The 23,585-nt window shown below is 42.1% G+C and overlaps 1 protein-coding gene across 1 annotated transcript; it reads left to right on the top strand.

The window, feature by feature from the left end:
- The first annotated feature begins 3,208 nt into the window (after positions 1-3,208).
- aire (autoimmune regulator) lies at positions 3,209-18,066 on the top strand. The gene is made up of 12 exons (XM_055865800.1): positions 3,209-3,729; positions 4,192-4,366; positions 5,520-5,648; positions 5,804-5,836; positions 6,012-6,131; positions 9,287-9,426; positions 9,637-9,758; positions 9,936-10,011; positions 12,406-12,540; positions 15,609-15,730; positions 16,006-16,258; positions 16,436-18,066. The coding sequence occupies exons 1-12, from the start codon at positions 3,583-3,585 to the stop codon at positions 16,517-16,519; spliced, it is 1,536 nt and encodes a 511-aa protein (XP_055721775.1). The 5' UTR covers positions 3,209-3,582; the 3' UTR covers positions 16,520-18,066.
- Positions 18,067-23,585: the final 5,519 nt, after the last annotated feature.

Raw genomic sequence — 23,585 nt, 5'->3', positions numbered from 1 at the left:
CCCCTCTCCTCTCCTCCCCCTCTCCTCTCCTCCCCCTCTCCTCTCCTCCCCCCTCTCCTCTCCTCCCCCCTCTCCTCTCCTCCCCCCTCTCCTCTCCTCCCCCCTGTCCCCCTCTCCTCTCCTCCCCCTCTCCTCTCCTCCCCCCTCTCCTCTCCTCCCCCTCTCCTCTCCTCCCCCCTCTCCTCTCCTCCCCCTCTCCTCTCCTCCCCCTCTCCTCTCCTCCCCCTCTCCTCTCCTCCCCCTCTCCTCTCCTCCCCCCTCTCCTCTCCTCCCCCCTCTCCTCTCCTCCCCCCTCTCCTCTCCTCCCCCCTCTCCTCTCCTCCCCCCTCTCCTCTCCTCCCCCTCTCCTCTCCTCCCCCTCTCCTCTCCTCCCCCCTCTCCTCTCCTCCCCCCTCTCCTCTCCTCCCCCCTCTCCTCTCCTCCCCCCTCTCCTCTCCTCCCCCCTCTCCTCTCCTCCCCCCTCTCCTCTCCTCCCCCCTCTCCTCTCCTCCCCCCTCTCCTCTCCTCCCCCCTCTCCTCTCCTCCCCCCTCTCCTCTCCTCCCCCCTCTCCTCTCCTCCCCCTCTCCTCTCCTCCCCCTCTCCTCTCCTCCCCCCTCTCCTCTCCTCCCCCCTCTCCTCTCCTCCCCCCTCTCCTCTCCTCCCCCCTCTCCTCTCCTCCCCCCTCTCCTCTCCTCCCCCCTCTCCTCTCCTCCCCCCTCTCCTCTCCTCCCCCCTCTCCTCTCCTCCCCCCTCTCCTCTCCTCCCCCCTGTCCCCCTCTCCTCTCCTCCCCCTCTCCTCTCCTCCCCCCTCTCCTCTCCTCCCCCTCTCCTCTCCTCCCCCCTCTCCTCTCCTCCCCCTCTCCTCTCCTCCCCCTCTCCTCTCCTCCCCCTCTCCTCTCCTCCCCCTCTCCTCTCCTCCCCCCTCTCCTCTCCTCCCCCCTCTCCTCTCCTCCCCCCTCTCCTCTCCTCCCCCCTCTCCTCTCCTCCCCCCTCTCCTCTCCTCCCCCTCTCCTCTCCTCCCCCTCTCCTCTCCTCCCCCCTCTCCTCTCCTCCCCCCTCTCCTCTCCTCCCCCCTCTCCTCTCCTCCCCCCTCTCCTCTCCTCCCCCCTCTCCTCTCCTCCCCCCTCTCCTCTCCTCCCCCCTCTCCTCTCCTCCCCCCTCTCCTCTCCTCCCCCCTCTCCTCTCCTCCCCCCTGTCCCCCTCTCTCCTCTTCTCCCTCTTCCTTCCTTCTTTCCCCCGGTAAAACACATTAAGCTCTACTGTACTGCACTGCACTGTATATAATAATGTAATATGTATGTTATGAACGTCCCTCGGTAGAAGTGGTCCTTGTTCACTGGTATGAATAATGTAATAATGTTTAATTATTAATAAATGAAAGATTAAAGGGCTTCACTTTCCTAACCATCCACACGTACCCATTGCGAAATGGTCTCGTCTGTCAAAATTGAATGATGAATTATTTTAAACCTACAAAAAGATCCTAGAATGTTTCCAGACTACTGTAATTACTTGAAATGCAGACCTGTAAGGTGTGGCACATTGAAATTCAGTTGAAATTCAAGAATTAATTGGAATTAAAGAGCAATTCACAACTCAATTCAGAATTGGCCCCGACCCTAATTGTTAAACTACTGAGTCAACCCGAGCAGCAGTGCACTGGCATGGCTACACCTCCTACACAGTTGCTGGAACCGTGCTTGAAAGGACATTGTGAAAAGAAAATCACTGAGTCAACACAGCACTGTTCGCACAATAGTGTGAATAGGTTATATCTGAAATTACATTTCATATTTTAGTCATTTAGCAGACGCTCTTATCCAGAGCGACTTACAATTAGTGCATTCATTTTAAGATAGCTAGGTGAGACAACAACACCTCATACTCATATCAAGTACATTTTCCCTCAACAACGTTTTTTTTTTATCAGCTAAGTCAGTGCTCGTGGGAAAAGACAAGAAAAGACCTTCGCGTCGTCATTTAGGGTGGAATCCTTACTTGAGATACAGGATGTCGACAATCACGTAAATCATGCATTGAGTCAATGAAAAATGAGTAATGGGAAGGGATCTCAAGGTAGGTTTCGGGCTAAAAGCAGAGGCCTGATTAGGAATGTATAATGTAATCTGTTGAGGGAGTGATAAGTATTTGAGGATGAGAAACAAAGGTTTGCAGTACCTTTAGAGACTTCAAGGGTTGACTTCAATGTAGTTATGCCGTCCAAAATGTTTCGCTCCACACCAGTATGTTCCAGCGTCGTTTGACGTCAAGTTGGTGACGGTCACAATGAGGACTCTGTCCCTTTCGTCAGCCCACGGGGGATTATCTCCCTTTAGAGGTCCAGTTTTTTCCGTCCTCAGTCTCAATAACTTTGTTTGCCCAAAGAATACACATTGAAATGTTTGCCTTTGCGGAGATACTTCTGGTGGCTCTCATCATAAGAGTATCTGATGTCATGGCCGTAGCTACATAAGACTCTGTATTTTTTTTGCATTAAAAAAACCAACATAAAAGTAGAAAACACAAGACACAATTTCAAAAATGGGTTGTTTTCCTATATATGTCACTCATTGACAGTCACTCAATTAACCTATGTCAGATAGCCAGCTATCTAAACTTGTAGTGATCATTACTGACCTGGCACTCAGGTATTAAATGATAGTATTAAATGATAGTTTTGAGTTAATGTGAGTTAACGTGTAGCGGCTAATCGTATAGCTAATAGGCCATGTGTCTGTAGATCAACTGAGGTGAATGAAGCTACAGCATCCAAGGTGCTTCTTATCGCTGTTCTCCAAACAGCATTTTAGAGTTTTTACATTGCATAGAAATGCCGTAACATAAAATACATCGCGGGAAATAGTCACTGTTTATGAATGGTTTATAACACATTTAGAAATGATTAAATAAACCATTACTTATGTAATGACATGTCAAATGTTACCCATCTGGAGACAGTATCAATATGACCACACATTCACGATTAATACTTGTGGCCGAGATCATAGCAGACAAACAATGATACATTTTGGGGGAAGTTGAAGTGGAAAGCACCTTCTAATAGATTCGTATCACAGTGACGTGTAGACTGCCACTCATCTGGGCTCTCAGTCCCCATGGGTTTGGGCTTTTCTAGTGAGACTAGAATCAGGTATTCCCCTGCAGGAGTTAGTGGTGGTCTTTAGTTACCCCCCCCCCCCCCCCCCCCCAGAGACAGGTGGACACAGGCAAGGCGGTTAGAGTACTAATGTACATGTGGACCCTGGAGAGGTGAGTGGCAGAGCAAACCTCAGTGGTTTAACTGAGGACTTTCTTCATAATCTTTCAAATGTGTTTGTGTGTGTGTGTTCATCTGGAAAAAAGGAAACCAGAAACACTTTTGAGCAACCATGGAGGACATACCCGTCAAGTGACCCTCACCTGGACTAGCCACACCTCCTACACTGAGGTCACAAACCAAAGGTCACTTCAATCATTTCAGATTCTCCTGTTACACTTCGCCGGTGCGACTTAACAGCGACACACCACACATAAAAGCCAGACAACATTAGACCACTTGAATATGCTGTATGAATGAACACCACACATATTAACTGTGAGCCATGTCCAGAGTGGAGGCTTTTGAGGATCCCGACCCCCGTTCCCAGCTCAAGGAATTCCGCACGGACATCTCCATGGTGATTGATGATCCCTTCCCACTGCTCTATGGGTTGGTGGACCGCAGCATCATCAGCGACCAAATTCTGAAGGTGAGCTATGGGAAGTATATAATAATAATGGTATATTTCATATTGATGTAAGAGCTCTTGTGGAGAAAGTTTGAGCATTTCATGATGTCAGCTTGGACGGAGGTCACGTACAATTATAATATTTTCTCTTCAATCCATCGCCTTGTAGATTGTCTCTCGTAACAGCTTTAACTGAGTTGGTTCTGGGTGCTGAGAAGACCTTGCAGATCATCTAAATCGTATTCTTATCTATAAACAACAACACAAATCGGTGTATATTTCACTCTGTACCATTTTCTACAGTACATGGAACATTGAATGACAGTTGGTAGAGCATGGCGCTTGAAACATCAGGATAGTGGGTTCAATTCCCGGCACTAGCCCCAAGTAAGAATGTACGCCCGCATGATTGTAAGTCGCCTTGGATAAAAGTGTCTGCTAAAAAGTATTATTATCATAAAAATTTGCGCTGACCACCCATAGGAGACCCTGGAGAGGGAAGGCAGAGAGGGGATCCACAAGGCCATGTACTCCCTGCTTTCCAGGCTCCTGGAGCAGAGTAGGACCACCATCCAGGCCTTCTGGACCAACCTGGCCAAGGACTACAACCAGCACAGCTACCCCAGACTGCAGGCCCTCCTGACCAGCATTCAACCAGGTTGGTAACCCCATCTTAAGCAGTTTCTCATCCTGTGGCACTATAACCCCTGAGGGTACTTGGTTTATCCACAGGGGGTACTTGGGTTAGTGATCAATTGCATATGAGGGGGTACGTTGGGCAGAGAAAAACAGTTGATTGAAAGGCTGTGTCCCTGAAGTGAGGGAGTTGAGTTGAAGTGACATAGGAGCGTTGCTTTAAAACCTCTTAAGGATCCGACCCTTTTTTTAAATTTTCGTCTAAAATGACATACCCAAATCTGCCTGTAGCTCAGGACTGGAAGCATATATGCATATTCTTGATACCATTTGAAAGGAAACACTTTTAAGTTTGTGGAAATGTGAAATTAATGTAGGAGAATATAACACATTGGATCTGGTAAAAGATAATACAAAGAAAAAAACATGTTTTTTGTTTGTTTTTTGTACCATCATTTTTTAAATGCAAGAGAAAGGCCGTAATGACTTATTCCAGCCCAGGCGCAATTTTGATTTTGACCACTAGATGGCAGCAGTGTATGTGCAACTGTCACGTTCCTGACCTGTTTTCTGTTGTTTTGTATGTGTTTAGTTGGTCAGGACGTGAGCTGGGTGGGAATTCTATGTTGTGTGTCTAGTTTGTCTGTTTCTATGTCAGCCTGGTATGGGTTCTCAATCAGAGACAGATGGTAGTCGTTGTCTCTGATTGAGACTCATCTATAGGAGGCTTGTTTTGTGTTGGGATTTTGTGGGTGTTTGTTACCTGTCTCTGTGTTTGTGTTCTGCACCAGATAGGTCTGTATCGGTTTTGCACATTTGTTATTTTGTATGTTGTTTGTAGTGTTTCACTTGTTATGGTATTAAACATGTTGAACACTAGCCGCGCTGCACTTTGGTCCTCTCCTTCACCCCTGGAAGAAAACCTTTACAGCAACGTTTTAGACTGATCAAATGAACCATTGCATATCTGTTCAAAATGTTGTATCAAGACTGCACAAATGTGCCTAATTGGTTTATTAATACATTTTCAAGTTCACAATTGTGCACTCTCCTCAATAGCATGGTATTCTTTCACTGTAAAAGTTATTGTGAATTGGACAGTGCGGTTAGATTAACAAGAATTTAAGTTTATTATAATTAGAATGTATTCTGTGGGTGGTGTTCCATTTTGTCAGGTAGGGAGATGGTGGGCTCCAAGCAGGGGAAGAGATCCCCGCGAGGGTCTCGAGAGTCCCACAGCAGGAAGAGGAGCCTGGGGGAGAGACACCCTCATCACCCTCACCACTCTCAGCACCACAGCAAAAGTAACAACAGTTTAGGTGTGATATAAGATATTGTACCAGATACCCATTATAATGCACTCTGTAGCCATATGACAACTAGTTGTACTACAATATACTCAAAACTCAAGTGTTTCTTAACCAAGCTCATTATCCATGTTTTGGTGTCATTGTTCCAGGTGGCAAAGTGAAGTCAGTGAAGAAAAGTGAAGGTGCTGCAGTGGTCTCTCAGATACCTGCTGGAAAGGGTCATCAAATCTGTTTTATATTCCATTCTCTGTTTGTGATTCTGTTATGATTTGAGGAAGGCACAAAATATTTGATATCAGCATAAATATATCAACATCATCACTATAAACTGACCATTATTACTGTGCTATTACCATTTAGCAGGTGTCCAGGCGGTGTCCACCTCGGTCCAGAGGGCAGTCACTCTGTCGTCCAGTGAGCTGCCGGTCAGCTGTGGGGCCAGAGAGGAGATCCTCATCAAACAGGTGTTTGGATCTGGTGAGTAACACTGGAATCACAACACTATCCTGATCACAACCCTAACCTGATGACTGTAAACCTTGTATTGCAAGTTCAAATCAAATCAAATTTACTTGTCACATACACGTGTTTAGCAGATGTTATTGGGGGTGTAGCAAAATGCTTGTGTGTCTAGCTCCAACAGTACAGTAATATCTAACAAGTAATATCTAACAATTTCCAACAATACCCAAATCACACAAATCTAAGTAAAGGAATGGAATTAAGAATATATAAATATATGGATGAGCAATGTCAGAGCGGCATAGACTAAGATACAGTAGAATATAATAGAATACAGTATATACATATGAGATGAGTAATGCAAAATATGTAAACATTATTAAAGTGACTAGTGTTCCATTTATTAAAGTGGCCAGTGATTTCAAGTCCGTATATAGGCAGCAGTTTCTAATGTGCTAGTGATGGCATTTTAACAGTCTGATGGCCTTGAGGTAGAAGCTGTTTTTCATTCTCTCGGTCCCAGCTTTGATGCGCCTGTACCGACCTCGCCTTCTGGATGATAGTAAGGTGAACAAGCAGTAGCTCGGGTGGTTGTTGTCCTTGATGATCTTTTTTTCCTTCCTGTGACATCTGGTGCTGTAAGTGTCCTGGAGGGCAGGTAGTTTACCCCCAGTGATACTTTGGGCAGACCGCACCACTCCCTGGAGAGCCCAGTGGTTGCAGGCGGTGCAGTTGCTGTTCCAGGCGGTGATACAGCCTGACAGGATGCTCTCGATTGTGCATCTGTAAAAGTTTGTGAGGGTTTTAGGTGCCAAGACCAATTTCTTCAGTCTTCTGAGGTTGAAGAGGCGCTGCTGCGCCTTCTTCAGCACACTGTTTGTGTGGGTGGACCATTTTAGTTTGTCAGTGATGTGTACACTGATGAACTTGAAGCTTTCCACATTCTCCACTGCGGTCCCGTCGATGTGGATAGGGGGGTGATCCCTCTGCTTTTTCCTGAAGTCCACGATCATCCCCTTTGTTTTGTTAACGTTGAGTGAAAGATTATTTTCCTGGCATCACACTCCCAGAGCCTCCCTGTACGCTGTATCGTCATTGTTGATAATCAAGCCTACTACTGTTGTGTCATCTGCAACTTGATGATTGAGTTGGAAGTGTGAAGGCCACGCAGTCATGGGTGTACAGGGAGTACAGGAGGGGGCTGAGCACGCACCCTTGTGGGGTCCCAGTGTTGAGGATCAGTGAAGTGGATGTGTTGTTTCCTACCTTCACCACCTGGGGGCGGCCCGTCAGGAAGTCCAGGACCCAGTTGCAGAGGACCCAGTTGGTTTCAGACCCAGGGCCTCAAGCTTAATAATGAGCTTGGAGGGTACTATGGTCGTGGTCAGATTTGCCAAAAGGTGGACGGGGGAGGGCCTTGTTGGCATCCCAAAAGTTGGAGTAGCAGTGGTCGAATGTTTTAGCAGCGCGAGTACTATTGTCAATGTGTTGACAGAACTTTGGCAGCCTTTTTCTCAAATTTGCTTTGTTAAAATCCCCAGCTACAATAAATGCGGCCTCAGGATATGTGGTTTCCAGTTTGTATGAAGTACAGAGAAGTTCTTTGAGGGCCGTCGTGGCATCGGCTTGAGGGGGGATATACACGGCTGTGACTATAACTGAAGAGAAGGCTCTTGGTTAATAATACGGTTGGCACTTGATTATGAGGTATTCTAGGTTGGGTGAACAAAAGGACTTCAGTTCCTGTATGTTATCACAATCACACCATGAGTCGTTAATCATGAAACAACACCGCCTTTCTTCTTCCTGGAGAGATATTTATTCCTGTCTGCGTGATGAACTGAGAACCCAACTGGCTGGACGGACTCAGACAGTATATCCCGAGTAAGCCATGTTTCCATGAAACAGAGTATGTTACAATCTCTGATGTCTCTCTGGAAAGAAATCCTCGCCCTGAGCTCGTTAACTTTATTATGCAGAGACTGAACATTAGCGAGTAATATACTTGGAAGCAGTGTGTGGTGTGCACGCCTCCTAAGTCGGACTAGAAGTCCGCTCCGAGCACCTCTCCTCCGCCTGCGGTGTTTTGGGTCGGCCTCTGAAGTCAGTTCAATTGCCCTGGGGGGTACGAACAAAGGATCTGATTCGGGAAAGTCATATTCCTGTTCGTAATGCTGGTAGTGCTGTTGAGTTACCACTGCTCTGATATCTAATAGTTCTGTAATAACACAATGTAACGGGTGTCTAGATCTTCCTCCTCCTCAGACGAGGAGAGGAGAGAAGGATCGGAGGACCAAAATGCAGCGGGTTGTGAATACATAATTAAGTTTATTAAAGTAAATACGTAAACCGACAACACTTCAACAAACTACAAAATAATAAAACGACGTAGACGAAACCTGAACATGGAACTTACATAAAGACACGAAGAACTCAAGAACAGGAACAGACTACATCAAACGAACGAACAAACCGAAACAGTCTCGTGTGGTGCACAGACACAGACACGGAAGACAATCACCCACAAACAAACAGTGTGAACAGCCAACCTTTATATGGTTCTCAATCAAAGGAAAAGTCAAACACCTGTCTCTGATTGAGAACCATATAAGGCTAATTACAAACCTAAACATAGAAACACAAAACATAGAATGCCCACCCCAACTCACGCCCTGACTAACTAAACACATACAAAAATAACACAAAACAGGTCAGGAACGTGACACACAAAAATTTTCTGGGCTAATAACGTAAAATATAATACATACAAAAATAAAATACTACAAAGTTTCCTAAGAGCTAGAAGCACGGCAGCCCTCACTGTCGGCACCATTTTATGCACCAAACAGAGAGTTTATAGGAGTGCACAGTAAATATGCATTGCAGTTGCGCTGTTAATATGTGGCTTATTGCACTTCCATATGAATTTTATTGTATATTATTCTATGTTTTTATGTATTATGTACTTTGTCTTTTTAAGCACATAACCAAATGAATTTCCCCCTGGTGGGATACTAAAGTTGATTTTAATCTAATCTAGATAGCCGTCAGCCAATGAACCTCCACAGACACCATAAGACACCATCTCACCATATCAGGTTTTATTGCAGGCATTTAAATATTAAGAACAAAAGAGGAGCGTAGGACTACATTTTGTTGTCTTTCTACAGGAAGTGCCAAAAAGTGCATTAAAGTGGGTGGTGAGTATTACACCTCTGGGCCATTGGATGAGCTGACTGGAGGCCTCAAGACAAAGTCTGTAAATACTAAATACCACCACAAGGAGGAGTCCAGCACCAGGGTTAGAGACGTAAGTGACTGTTCAAGCAATACTGTTGTATTCACATATGATTTTCTCAGGTAAATAACCAATCATTTTGAGAGGGAGTGTGTTTCTGTATTTGCCTCATGTAGTTGTCAAAGAAAATGCACATTCATCAACATTTACATTTTCACATTGATTTGAAAATAGATTGCATATGACAGATGAGTGTCTATCGGTGTGTGTGTGTGTATCCAGGCCCAGCGTAATGATGATGAGTGTGCAGTGTGTAAAGATGGAGGTGAGCTCATCTGTTGTGATGGCTGTCCCAGGGCCTACCACCTGACCTGCCTAGACCCTCCCCTCACCACAATACCAAGGTATACTTTATGTGAAGAATCCTTATGTGAAGAATCCTTTGTTGGACAGAATCCTTACTTGACTTCTGTGCATATAACTTTGTTTTATTTGTGTTTTTTTTTTTACATTAGTCCAACAAAAGTCAAAAGCTTTCATAAGACCCAAGGTTTGAGACTCATCTCTGTTCCTTTCTCTAGTGGTACTTGGCGCTGTCAGTCATGTCATAGCAATAAGGTGAGAAGAGAGAGAATCTACCCAGTACTACCTGTTCAGGTCAGTGTCAAAAGTTGGTAATTTCTTCAATACCATATAATTTTACTTCCGCTACTATTTCTACTACTTCCACCCTAAAGGTATGACATTGAGGTACAATGGTTATACCTCAGTATGATATTGAGGTATATGATTTTTAACTCAGTATTACGGTTCTACCCTGGGGTTGGAACCGGTTCAGGGAACAAAACAGAAAACCGGAAAAGAAGAGAACATTTCAACAAACGGAAACAGAATCGGGAACAAAGTGATCTTATAGTGTTCCGGAACATAACCATTATTTTAAAAGCATGAGCCAACTCTTGGATGTTCAAAGTTATATAATTAAGTATAATTATGTAATTCAGTGAAGTAATGACAGGCCTGCTAATATCCTAAACACATTATAATGCAGGTCGTATCATGATGCCTAGCGCTTCAAGTCAAGCCTCCTGAATGTCCACCGCTCTCTCTCACTCCCACCTGCACAAGGAGTGGAATGTTACAGAGACCGGTACCCAGACTAGTAAACAACTAGCTTGCCCAGTCCATAGCAAGCTGCTCTATCCGCACTGATTTGTGGAGTTATTTGTCGAGCTAAATGTAAGAAACAATGTCTATTTCGCAGGTTAAAACCCCTCTAGGGTACGTGAGACGGTAGCGTCCCACCTCTTCAACAGCCAATGAAACTAAAGGGCGCCAAATTCAAAACAACAGAAATCCCATATTTAAAATACATACATACATTTACACCATTTTAAAGATACACTTGTAAATCCAGCCACAGTGTCCGATTTCAAAAAGGCTTTACGACGAAAGCAAACCAAATGATTATGTTAGGTGAGTGCCTAATCACAGAATAACACAGCCATTTTTCCAGCCAAAGAGACGAGTCACAAAAAGCAGAAATAGAGATAAAATTAATCACTAACCTTTGATGATCTTCAGATGACACTCATAGGTCTTCATGTTACACAATATATGTATGTTTTGTTCGGTAAAGTTCATATTTGTCACGCCCTGACTTTAGTTATATTTGCTTTCTTTATTATTTGGTTAGGTCAGGGTGTGACAAGGGTGGTTTGTTTAGTTTTTGTATTGTCTTGGGTTTTTTGTCTTGTCTAGGGTTTTTTGGATATCTATGGGGATTTTGTATTGTATGTAGATTTATGGTGGCCCGAATGGGTTCCCAATCAGAGACAGCTGTTTATCGTTGTCTCTGATTGGGGAGCCTATTTAGGTTGCCATTTTCCATGTTCGTTTTGTGCGTAGTGGTCCATGTTTAGTTGCCTGTGAGCACTACGTTGGCGTCACGTGTCGGTTGGTTGTTTTATTGTTTTGTTGGCGACATCAGTAAATAAACAAGTATGTACGCTCAAAACGCTGCGCCTTGGTCTACTCCTTTAAATGGCCGTGACAATATTTATGTCCAAAAATCTGAGTTTACATTGGCGCGTTACGTTCAGAAGTTCCAAAACATCCTTTGATTTTGCAGAGAGCCACATCAATTTACAGGAATACTCATAATAAACATTGCTAAAAGATACAACTGTTATGCATGGAATTTTAGATGCACTTTTCCTTAATGCAACCGCTGTGTCAGATTTCAAAAAAGCTTTACGGAAAAAGCAAACCATGCAATAATCTGAGTCGGTGCTCAGAGCCCAATCAAGACACAAATATATCTGCCATATTGTGCAGTCAACATAAGTCAGAAATAACATTATAAACATTCACTTACCTTTGATGATCTTCATCAGAATGCACTCCCAGGAATCCCTGTTCCACAATAAATCTTTGTTTTGTTCGATAATGTCCATAATTTATGTCCAAATTCCTCCTTGTTGTTCTAGCGTTCAGTACACTATCCAAACTCACGACGCGCGGGCAAGTCCAGCGGAAAGTACGAACGATAAGTTTAAACATATATATTACAGCCTGTAAAAACATGACAAACGAAGTATCACGATTGAATCATTTCAGAGTGTTTTCAAATCTACTAATAATATGCATATTCTAGCTTTTATGGCTTTGTAGCAGGCCGTTTACTCTGGGCATGCTTTTCATCCGGACGTGAAAATACTGCCCCCTATCCCAAAGAAGTTAAAGAAGGAACTTAAAGGAACTCTATAAACAGCTACTTTTTCGTGGTTTGAAACGGTTCAGAACTTTATTATGCTGGTGGGAACAGTGGAACGGAACAGAATTTTGGGGGTTCTATTCAGAATGAAACGCATGGAAAAAAGATTTAGGTTCCAACCCCTGTTTCTACGCCAATATGACATTGAGGCATAACGGTTCTAACTCAGTATGACGTTGATGTAAAAGAGTTATACCACATTATAATATTGAGGTATAATGGTTCTACCTCAGTATGACATTGAGGTATGACAGTTCTCGTCTTCTCTCCCATAGCCCTTGGCTCAGAGCCAGTTGACAGAGACCAGCTCCAGTAACTCCACCATAGACTTCTCCTTCTTCTCTTCCTTATCCTCCACCTCTCACTCCAGCGTCACCACAACCAAGAGCGGTCAGGTCTGTGCATATCAGGTGATTCTTTATTTTTTTTGTCTTTAGTCTCCTCCAATTTTCTATTCTATTTTCTCTATTTCTCTTCAAATGGTTAGTGTTATCGTTAGTCATTTCAAAGTCTCTTTCAGATTATTTTGTGCAATTTATAATAACACCTTGTAATAAAGCTTTTATAACGATTAGTACATAGTTTATTAATCATTTATTAAATCATTACTTTATGTTTGTGTTTCCAGTGACCAGTGTCATTTCTCACAAAAAGGTGGACATGCCACTGGTAGACATTCCAGCAGTACCCATGCTCTTTAAAATAGCCCAGAACATATCAATGGTAAAAGAGTAAGGACACAACACAGGACGTTTGAAAGAAATCTATCAACCATTTCATTCACAAAACTGTTGCAAGGACATGGGGAAGAGTTGTAATGCAAAGGTTTTGCTGTTGTTGTCTACCTCGAACAAATCCCAGGGAGATAGTCGACACACGACCGCAGGCCATAACGGCCCGTTTTTCTCTAGTGGATTTTTATTCCTTCATTACTAGTGATATGTGACTGAGGTAGAATGTTACATGTATGACTTGCAGGTAGAAATGTGTCATGTAGAACCTTTAAATGCTTCCAGTGCTTTGGTCTTTAAAAGCGTAGACTATTTTCACATTTGCTTTGTTTTGGGGGCACTTTTACTGAGCCTTTAGAAGTAGTAACTCTTTCCACGTAATGTGATGGCAGTCTATGGACTGCTCCAAGGAGGGACTGCAATCAACGCATTGGTTTTGGTGGAAAAGTCCATGCTAAAAAATGCTAATATTAGCATTTTCAGACGAAAAACGTTATTTGTCTCTGCGTGAATTTAGACTTCACACTACTACAACAGTGTGACTGTCTTGAAAAAAAAAAAAAATTATATAGTGCCTTAAACATCTTCTGTACTGTGTGCTTATTGTTTTACCATTGATTTGTTCTAGGCTATTTTGAGCATCAGGTACTGCTGGAATGTCTAACAATGGCATGTCCATCTTTTTGTAAGAAATTACACTGGTCAATCAAAACGTTTATAATGTATTTCTGAAATATAAAAATACTTTACTAATGATTAGTGCGTGGTTTATAAGGACCCATATTAAAAATCTTATGCATGATCTTATGAATCCTTATCACATATTCTAAAAGTTGTTTATAAATGTTTCTATAACCGGTTGGTCAGAACAAGCAATGTGGTTGGTTGAGATGTGTTCTAAGCCACACTGAAAAACATGTTTAGCACAGGTAAGCCTATGATGCAAAGAATGGGCATCTGGTTTTCTGTTCCATCTGAGAAATCCCTGTGCATCAACTGTCCCATCAGTCCAAATCATTAACTTGATCTCCACTGTAAAAATCATCTAGACATTTTCCCCCATTGCTTCTAGCCTAACATTTGGTTTGTAACATTTGCAACATTCTTTCAATACTGAAATTTGATCTCCACTGTCCTATTGAGAATGAACGTGTCAGGACGAGACGGACATATTTTCTCAGTCAGTTGAAATCATGAATCAGCATCATTTTAACATTTTTTCATTTTTATCATATACAAAGAAATGTCAATAGAAGAACAGGTCAAACGAAACGAAATGCAGCTGCTTTGCTGTGTTAGCCATAGTTAGCTAGCTAGCAAGCAAGGGATAAGAGCGTTGCCAGATAGCATGGCAATAGAACATTTAGAACAAACGACTGGGTCGCGTCCATAGATATAGAACAAAAAGACTTCACGAATGGTTTGCTGTCTTACCAGCTTCAGTTTGAAATGATTACATTAGCTGTGTAGTTGGCTAGCTCCTCTGAACAGTGTCCGGAAGGGAGAGCACATTTTCTATGCCAAGCAAAATCACGCATCATAAGCTCATTGCCATGGATGTATCCAAAACAGCTTAAACAAATGCAAATGCAGCTACTTTGCTGTTATTTTAGCTGCCTGTAGACCTTTAGCAGTAGTTGGCTAGCTAGCAAGGGATAAGAGCGTTGCCAGCAGGCATGGCAACCAAACATTTAGAACGACTGATATAGATATAGAACAAAAAGACTTCACGGCTGGGTCGTGTCTATGGCAACCTAATCGATAGAATGATGCCAACCTAACTGATAGAATGAACGGCCACCCGGCCTGGCTTACAACCATAGATTTTTATTTTTTTTATTTTTTACCGTTATTTTACCAGGTAAGTTGACTGAGAACACGTTCTCATTTGCAGCAACGACCTGGGGAATAGTTACAGGGGAGAGGAGGGGGATGAATGAGCCAATTGTAAACTGGGGATTATTAGGTGACCATGATGGTTTGAGGTCCAGATTGGGAATTTAGCCAGGACACCGGGGTTAACACCCCTACTCTTACGATAAGTGCCATGGGATCTTTAATGACCTCAGAGAGTCAGGACACCCGTTTAACGTCCCATCCGAAAGACGGCACCCTATACAGGACAGTGTCCCCAATCACTGCCCTGGGGCATTGGGATATTTTTAGACCAGAGGAAAGAGTGCCTCCTACTGGCCCTCCAACACCACTTCCAGCAGCATCTGGTCTCCCATCCAGGGACTGACCAGGACCAACCCTGCTTAGCTTCAGAAGCAAGCCAGCAGTGCTATGCAGGGTGGTATGCTGCTGGCCAACAAACGGCTGTGTGCCGGGACCAGGCCTATATTTTCATTGAGGGCTGAAATAGTAGCCTATGACTGCATTTATAAAAATATGTTTTTTTATTTAATAGGAAACCCATATTAGAAAAGCAAATGTACACATTCGAGGTTGTGCAAAACTACATTTTTAACACGGCTATGCTAAAAAAAATATATTTTTGTACGCATTCTCGTGTACAATTGCATTAGTGAATAACTAGCTTACTAACATTACATAATATGGAAGTAATGATTTATAGATGATGAATAAACTATTTACTTATCCATTATACATGCTTTATAACAAGGTGTTATAAGTGCTACAGTACAAGTGCTACAGTTTGCTAACAGTGTGTGCGTGTGCGTGTGTGTGTGTGTGTGTGTGTGTGTGTGTGTGTGTGTGTGCGTGCATGCATTTGTGTGCACCAGTGTGCAGGTGGCGAGGTGGTGGAGGTCAGGGAGACGTGTGGGGTTTGCCTCCTCAGTGGAGGAGACCTGGCCCTCTGTCTCCAGTGCCTACAGAAGTACCACACCTACTGCCACTTCCCAAAGTAAGACCACCTCTAAATCCATCTCGTCCCACCTCTGAGTATTACTCTTTCAACCTGTCAAGTCATAGCTTCTGTTTCTGATAGTGTATTCACCAGTTCATTCAATATTATAAGCTGCACATCTACTTTCTAAAAGCAACAGCGTTCTTTACTGTACATCAACTGAAAGTTTGCGGTCACGTGATCATTTGTGTGACGCTAATGGCTACTAATGGCTAGTAATGGAACGTTCAACAGTATATCAGTCAGCATTCCTCTGTCTTTGTCTTTGACAGTGGGAGGTCCATCTGCTCCTCCTGCAGTAGGCCCTGGGGCAGCTCAACAGACAGAGAGGCGGAATCCAAGGGCTTACAGGTACTGTCTGTGTGTGTGTGTGTGTGTGTGTGTGTGTATTTGGTCATTATACAGTCTTATTTTCTCTCTCAACCACTGTACACCCAGGTTGGTCTGACTCCACACACTCAGGAGCACTCGTCTCTCTCAGAGCCCATCCTACACAAGGATGAACTAGACTCCATCATGGGAGAGGTGAATCAGACCTCCATGTGAATCAAGATAAGGGATATACGATGTGAATAACGTGTCATGACATCCCTCAGCTATTTCATATAGAGATATGGATTTCTATCTCTCGGTGATAGACAATAGACATGTCTGTGGCAGGGAACTATTATTTCATGATGTTCTGTATTTGTCCTCTTTCAGCAGGGCTCCATCGACGGGATCCTGCAGTGGGCTTTCCATAACATCTCCAGGCCTCTCTCGGACACTCAGGGCTACTTCCAATGACATACACACACTCGCACACACACACAACAAGCTCAAAACACATGCTATGATCTCACACAAGCACAATCCCTCTTTCTTTTTATCTCTCTATCTCTCTGTATCTCTGTCATTCTTGAAAGAAGAAGCCACAGTTCAACATAACAGATGATTTCATTTCTATTGCTCCAGACACTGAGAATGCCTCAGTTCTAGAATTTCCTGAAGACCGTCACTTAGCTCAGGAATGTTGTTTTTGTACATTTTCAGGAGTTTAGCATAACTCCACGATGGATGCAGTGCAATGGCGTTTATTCTCGACGGCACATTAAAGAAACCGTCTATATTTTGAGACTCCTAGCGGGGGCTCACTTCTCATAGGCTAGATGTCAGATGTAAATCCGGGACACTCAAATGAGTATGATTCATGTATGCAGATGATACAGTGATATATGTGCATGGAAAGAACAAACAACAAGCTGCACAAGAACTCACTACTGTAATGGTCCAGGTTACAAAGTGGCTCAGTGACTCGTGTTTGCATCTCAATGTGAAAAAAACTGTTTGCATGTTCTTCACAAAGAGGGCAACATATGCTACTGAGACAGATGTCTATGTGTCAGGGGAGAAGCTCCAGGGGATATCTGATTTTAAGTACCTTGGCATCATACTTGATTCCAACCTCTCTTTTAAAAAGCATGTGAAAAAGGTAATTCAGATAACCAAATTCAACCTAGCTAATTTCTGATTCATACGAAATTGTTTGACTACAGAGGTAGCAAAACTGTACTTCAAATCTATGATACTCCCCCACTTAACATACTGCTTGACTAGTTGGGCCCAAGCTTGCTGTACAACATTAAGACCTATTCAGTCTGTCTACAAACAGGTTCTCAAAGTGCTTGATAGGAAGCCCAATAGCCATCATCACTGTTACATCCTCAGAAAGCATGAGCTCCTGAGTTGGGAAAATCTTGTGCAATACACCCCTCCACTCAGTATTTTTGTTAAACAGAAAACCCAAACATATGGCAGCAGATCCACAAGGTCTGCCATGAGAGGTGACTGTATAGTTCCCTTAAGGAAAAGCACCTTTAGTAAATCCGCTTTCTCTGTCTGGAATAGACTGCCATCAGACACACATAACTGCACCACATATCACACTTTCACAAAATGCATGAAGACATGGCTAAAGGTCAATCAGATTTGTCAACATAATCCCTAGCTGTGTATTGCCGCTTTCCATGTTGTCTGTTGTCTGTAGCTTGTGAGGTGTGGAAACACTTTGTTGCTTTTATGAATTGTGTCTTACTGCTTTTTGTTCTATGTTGCTCTGTCTGTATGCTACTTCTTGCTTGTCCTATGTTGCTCTGTTTGTATGCTATGTTTTGCTTGTCCTATGTTGCTCTGCGTGTGCTCACTGCTCAATGATTGTTTATATTGTAATTGTTTTTAATAACCTGCCCAGGGACTGCGGTTGAAAATTAGCTGGCTTGCTAAAACCGGCACTTTTACTGAAACGTTGATTAATGTGCACTGTCCCTGTAAAAATAAAATAAACTCATATGTTACGTTTGGTATGGTTATTTAAGGCTAAAATGAAAGTAGGGTGGTTGGTCGGGGTGGATGGATGGACACATAAGCAAACGTCTAGCAAACCAAAGGTTGCGTGTTAGAATCTCACCACTGACAACTTTAACATTTTAGCATCTACTTACTACTCTAACCCTAACCCTAACGCCTAACCCCTAGCTTAGTTAATGTTAGCCACCTAGCTAACTTTAGCCACAAGAAATTGGAATTCATAACATATCATACATTTTGCAAATCTGTAACATATTGTGCAAAATGCAATTCCTGTAACGTATCATAGAATTTGTAATTCTTAACATATCATACGAACTGGATGATGGACACCCATAAATTAATACATACCATACAGTTTAATGGGGTGTTTCCATTAAACTGACTTGTTGCGGCTAAAAAGCTGTGGGTGATGACGTAGTGCACATAAAAATAACTTTCAATTCCCATGTATCGCATTTTCCCCTCTACTGTTGGTTTTGTCTGTAAAAATGTTGTGCCCACTCTAGTCATGGCACGTGCGCTCCAGCCAATAAAGGTTGCATTAAAACCTGGTTAGTGAGTCACTCAATCTATGAAAGGCCCATCGTCATGTGCAATCTGTCATGCTTCATTAAAACAAAACATTTGTGATACTTCTCAATAAACAGTATCACCAGCACTGTTTAAAAAATAACTCAATGTCCTTTTGGAGGGAGAGGAGAAGAGTGACTCTGAGAGAGAGAGAGAGAGAGAGAGAGAGAGAGAGAGAGAGAGAGAGAGAGAGAGAGAGAGAGAGAGAGAGAGAGAGAGAGAGAGAGAGAGAGAGAGAGAGAGAGAGAGAGAGAGAGAGAGAGAGAGAGAGAGAGAGAGAGAGAGAGAGAGAGAGAGAGAGAGAGAGAGAGAGAGAGAGAGAGAGAGAGAGAGAGAGAGAGAGAGAAACTTGCCAATGCACAGAGCGGGGGGACGTTGCCATTCTTCTTATTTCCAAAACAAACTTGAGATGTGAACATTGTGAACCAGATGGGTTTAATGTATCTGGTATTTGCACAAGATCAGGCCTGGATGTACCCTGGCTCTGTTAAGTTCTGCAACCCTCTATGTCATGTGTTTCCACTGTTTTTTAATAGTAATTTGCCAATCTTAGATAATATTACATTTTTTGCCATTTCTGAGACTCACAACAGTACCTTTGATGATACAGCAGTAGGAATACAAGGATATAGCAACTATAGAAAGTACAGGAATGTCTATGGGGGAGGTGTTGCTATATACAGTACCAATCAAAAGTTTGGACACGTTATATTCCAGGGTTTTTCTTTATTTTTACTATTTACTACATTGTAGAATAATAGGGAAGACATCAAAACTATGAAATAACACATATGAAATCATGTAGTAACCAAAAGAATTGTTAAACAAATCAAAATATATTTTATGTTTTAGATTCTTCAAAGTAGCCACCCTTTGGTGGGGCTATCATTTGTTTTTCAACTGGACAATGACCCAACACACCTCCAGGCTGTGTAAGGGCTATTTGCCCATGAAGGAGAGTGATGGAGTGCTGCATCAGATGATCTGGCCTCCACAATCACCCAACCTCAACCAAATTGAAATGGCTTGGGATGAGTTGGACCGCAGAGTGAAGGAAAAGCAGCCAACAAGTGCTCAGCATATGTGGGAACTCTTACAAGACTGTTAGAAAAGCATTCTTCATGAAGCTGGTTGAGAGAATGCCAAGAGTGTGCAAAGTTGTCATCGATGCAAAGGGTGGCTACTTTGAAGAATCTCAAATATAATTGTCACGCCCTGACCGTAGAGAGCTTTTCATGTCTCTATTTTGGTTTGGTCAGGGTGTGATTTGGGTGGGCATTCTATGTTCATTTTCTATGTTTTGTATTTCTTTGTGTTTGGCCGGGTGTGGTTCTCAATCAGAGGCAGCTGTCTATCGTTATCTCTGATTGAGAATCATACTTAGGCAGCTTTTTCCCACCTGTGTTTTGTGGGTAGTTATTTTCTGTTTTGTGTTTCTGCACCGGTTTTCGTTCATTCTCTTTGTTATTTTTGTTATTAGTGTTCAGTTGTAATAAAAAGCATGAACACTTACCACGCTGCGCTTTGGTCCGATCCTTCTTCAACAATAATATATATTTTATATACCTTCTACAATAATATATATCTTCTACAATAATATATATTTTGATTTGTTTAACACTTTTTTTGGTTACTACATGATTCCATGTGTTATTTCCTAGTTTTCATGTCTTCAGTACTATTCTACAATGTAGAAAATAGTAAAAATAAAGAAAAACCACTAGGCTACCCTGCCACCTAATTAAGCTCCATCATTCATTGAAGTTGATGGGTCATTTATAACAAAACCTTTTCAATGACTATTTCATAGGTTCAGTGGACAAATTGAGCATTGAAATGACAACATTGAACAGTGAACCATCATATTTGTGTATTTAACATCTAATAATGAAAGACAAGGACTGCCATTTTGAATTTGGTCAAGTTTGTCTGGAAGAGGTGGAAAAATGGTTGTTATCCATCAATCATGTTCCCGTTCTCAAATTATTGAGAATAGTAGCAGATTGTATTGCCACCCCTATTTGCCATGTCTTTAACCAAAGCCTAAAGGAGTGTGTGTGTGTCCACATGCGTGGGAGGAAACTAAAGTATTTCCACTACCTAAAAATAGTAAAGCACTCATTGCCCCCCTAACAGCCCCTCAATCAGTTTGCTGTCGGTTCTTAGTAAACTGATGTAAAGAATGTTTGAACAAATACAATGCTATTTTTATAAGACAAGTTAACTATTGACTTTCAGCATGTATGTAGGGAAGGGCACTCAACTTGTACTGCACTGCCTCAGATGATTGATGATTGGCTAAAATAAATGGATAATAAGGTTATAGTTGGAGCTGTATTGTTAGATTTCATTGCAGCCTTTGAAGTTATTGATCATAATTTGTTATTGAAAAACTCACTTGTTTTGGCTTTATATCACCTGCCATCACACAGTTGGAGTATTACTTATCCAATAGAACTCAGAGAGTATTCTTCAATTGAAGCTTCTCTAACATCAGATATGTAAGTGCGGTATCCCTCAAGGCAGTTGCCTTGGGCCGTTACTCTTCTCTATTACTACAAATGATTTACCACTTGTCTTACAAGAAGCTAAACTTACTATATATGCTGATGAATGCACACTCTACACATTAGCACCTACAGCCAGTGAGCTCACTGAGAATCTTGTTGAAGAAGTTGAAGAAGCTGAACTAGGAGTAACATTGGATGGTCAGTTATCATGTTCAAGTCATATTGACAAAGTTGTTGTGAAGATTGGGACAGGTATTTGTGTTATAAAAATATGTTCTGTGTTTTTGACACAAATACTAACTGTACTAGTTGTTAAGGCTTTGATCTTGTCCCATCTTGAGTACTGTCCGGTAATATGGTCAGGTGCAGCAAAGAAACAGCAAAGAGAGACCTAGCAAAACTGCAGCTGGCTCAAAACAAAGTAGCACGCTTTGCACTTAACTGCACACACAGAACTAACATCAACAACATGCATGATAGTCTTTCATGGTTGAGGGTTGAGGAGAAATTGACTACTTGTCTCCCAGTCTTTTTAAGAAAAATGTGTGTGTTGAAAACACGTGTATAATCTATTTGCATACACTTCAGACATACATACCCCACCAGACACGCCCCTGTGGGTTTCGTCACGGTACCCAAACCAAAAACAGATTTAATGAGTCGCTTAGTTAAGTATAGAGCCATGTCATCGTTGAGTGCTCTGCCACAAGAGGTTTTTAAAAAACAACATATTGTATCACCGTGCCCCTCCTCTTTTAAATATCTACTTTAACTGTACTGTATATAAGCATATGAATATGTATATATGAATTGTGTGTAAATAGTATTTTTCTTGCCTCTTGGTGTCTTTCCTATAACTCTTATTTAATTTACATTTTTTTATTTAATGTAATATCTTATGTTGTTCTTGTCTATTACTGTCCTGTACTTTGTCATGTATTTGTATGTTTTCTGTGGACCCCAGGAAGAGTACTGTAGCTGCTGCATGTGCAGTAGCTAATGGGGACCCGAATAAACTAAACTGTTAGAACTCTCATAACAAGGCCTTCATGAACTCTTTATAAAGCTTATATAGATTATGCAGAAATTGTTCTTAAGCACATGTCATGGGTGGCAACAGGGTCATGCCACATTTGCCAAAGAACAAGACATTGTTACATCTTTCTGCAGACTTAAGTAGACTGTATATGCCAGCCTTACGTGACAAGTTTAAGACATACATTGGAACAAAACTACATACAGATAGATGTATGATTGTTTGTTAGTGAGAATGTTCTTGGAAATGCAAACAGGTAGTGTATTTGAGGTTTAAAAAGGCTTCTAAAGTTAGTAATTTCCACTTTAAAATATCAGACTTGATTTGCCCTAAGGAAAACTGTATCAACCCTTAAAAAAAATTATATGCGGTAGAATCCAAATAATAATTCACCTTTCCTGTAGCTGCAGGATTATTTTCAGTACTGAAAAATGTCAAGCAGTTTTATTTGATTGAACTGAGCCCTACAGGTACTGTACATGTACATGTACGGTATTTAAGTGCTAGTGAATGGATAGTTTGTTGAGGTAGAGATAATTTATTACATGGATCCAGTACAGTCCTAACCCATGGATTTTGCATTGTACATTCCATTTCCTGTGGAATGTGACACTCAAGCCAGCTTTGGTATAGTATTGTACTCTATTTACTACTACTATATTACATAACAGTGTTTAAAAGTCAATCAAGCCAGCTAGACTTTGTTCCTATTTGTTCTTTCACATCTCACTGAAGGGGAACAGAACATAGAGTCACGGGGGCAAATTCCCTGCCAACACACACACACGGAAGAACTTACGCACGTGAACGAACACACAAGCGGATCCATGCACAAATACACGCAGGCACGCACAAGCACACACACTCAAGCACAAACACACACACGTGCATACACACAATTGAAACAATCGTGCATTTAGTGATAAAAGCACCACACTTGGCAAAGAGTTAGATTTATAGACCCTGAAAAGATTTAGATATGAAGCCTACCCTGATTTAGCCCCTGAGGGACGTGGTAGCCAATATCCAAAATGGACGCATACGGTAACACTATTTTACAATTCAGAAGGACTATTTTGAAGTAAACACACCAAATTTGTCACAGAGGTAGATTCATGTAGCTTTAAAAGATTTTGATTTGGAGCCACCACAGATTTGGCTCCTGGGGGCCTTGGCAGTCATCTTATGAATTGGCCACTGACAGTTTAGAAGACATATTTTGAGATTAACACACCAAATTTGGCACAGAGGTAGATTTAGGTAACCTGAAAATATTTAGATATGAAGCCACTACAGATTTGGGGCCGTGAGGGCCATGGAAGCCTTTTTTCTAAAATGCTGCAGACTGTACCACTATTTTACAAACCTTTAATCTACAAAAAGTAAT

This window comes from Salvelinus fontinalis, chromosome 17, assembly GCF_029448725.1.
Source record: "Salvelinus fontinalis isolate EN_2023a chromosome 17, ASM2944872v1, whole genome shotgun sequence".
In the NCBI taxonomy this organism is placed as follows: Eukaryota; Metazoa; Chordata; class Actinopteri; order Salmoniformes; family Salmonidae; genus Salvelinus; species Salvelinus fontinalis.
Note: the sequence above shows the minus strand (reverse complement) of the source record. Positions and strands in the feature narration are given on the sequence as shown.

Bases quoted from the DNA above. Each gene is read 5' to 3' on its own strand.
- aire (XM_055865800.1), top strand. From the start codon at position 3,583: ATGTCCAGAGTGGAGGCTTTTGAGGATCCCGACCCCCGTTCCCAGCTC. The intron at 5,649-5,803 runs GTAACAACAGTT...TCATTGTTCCAG, and splicing joins CTCTCAGCACCACAGCAAAA to GTGGCAAAGTGAAGTCAGTG. The intron at 12,541-15,608 runs GTGATTCTTTAT...TGTGTGCACCAG, and splicing joins GTCAGGTCTGTGCATATCAG to TGTGCAGGTGGCGAGGTGGT.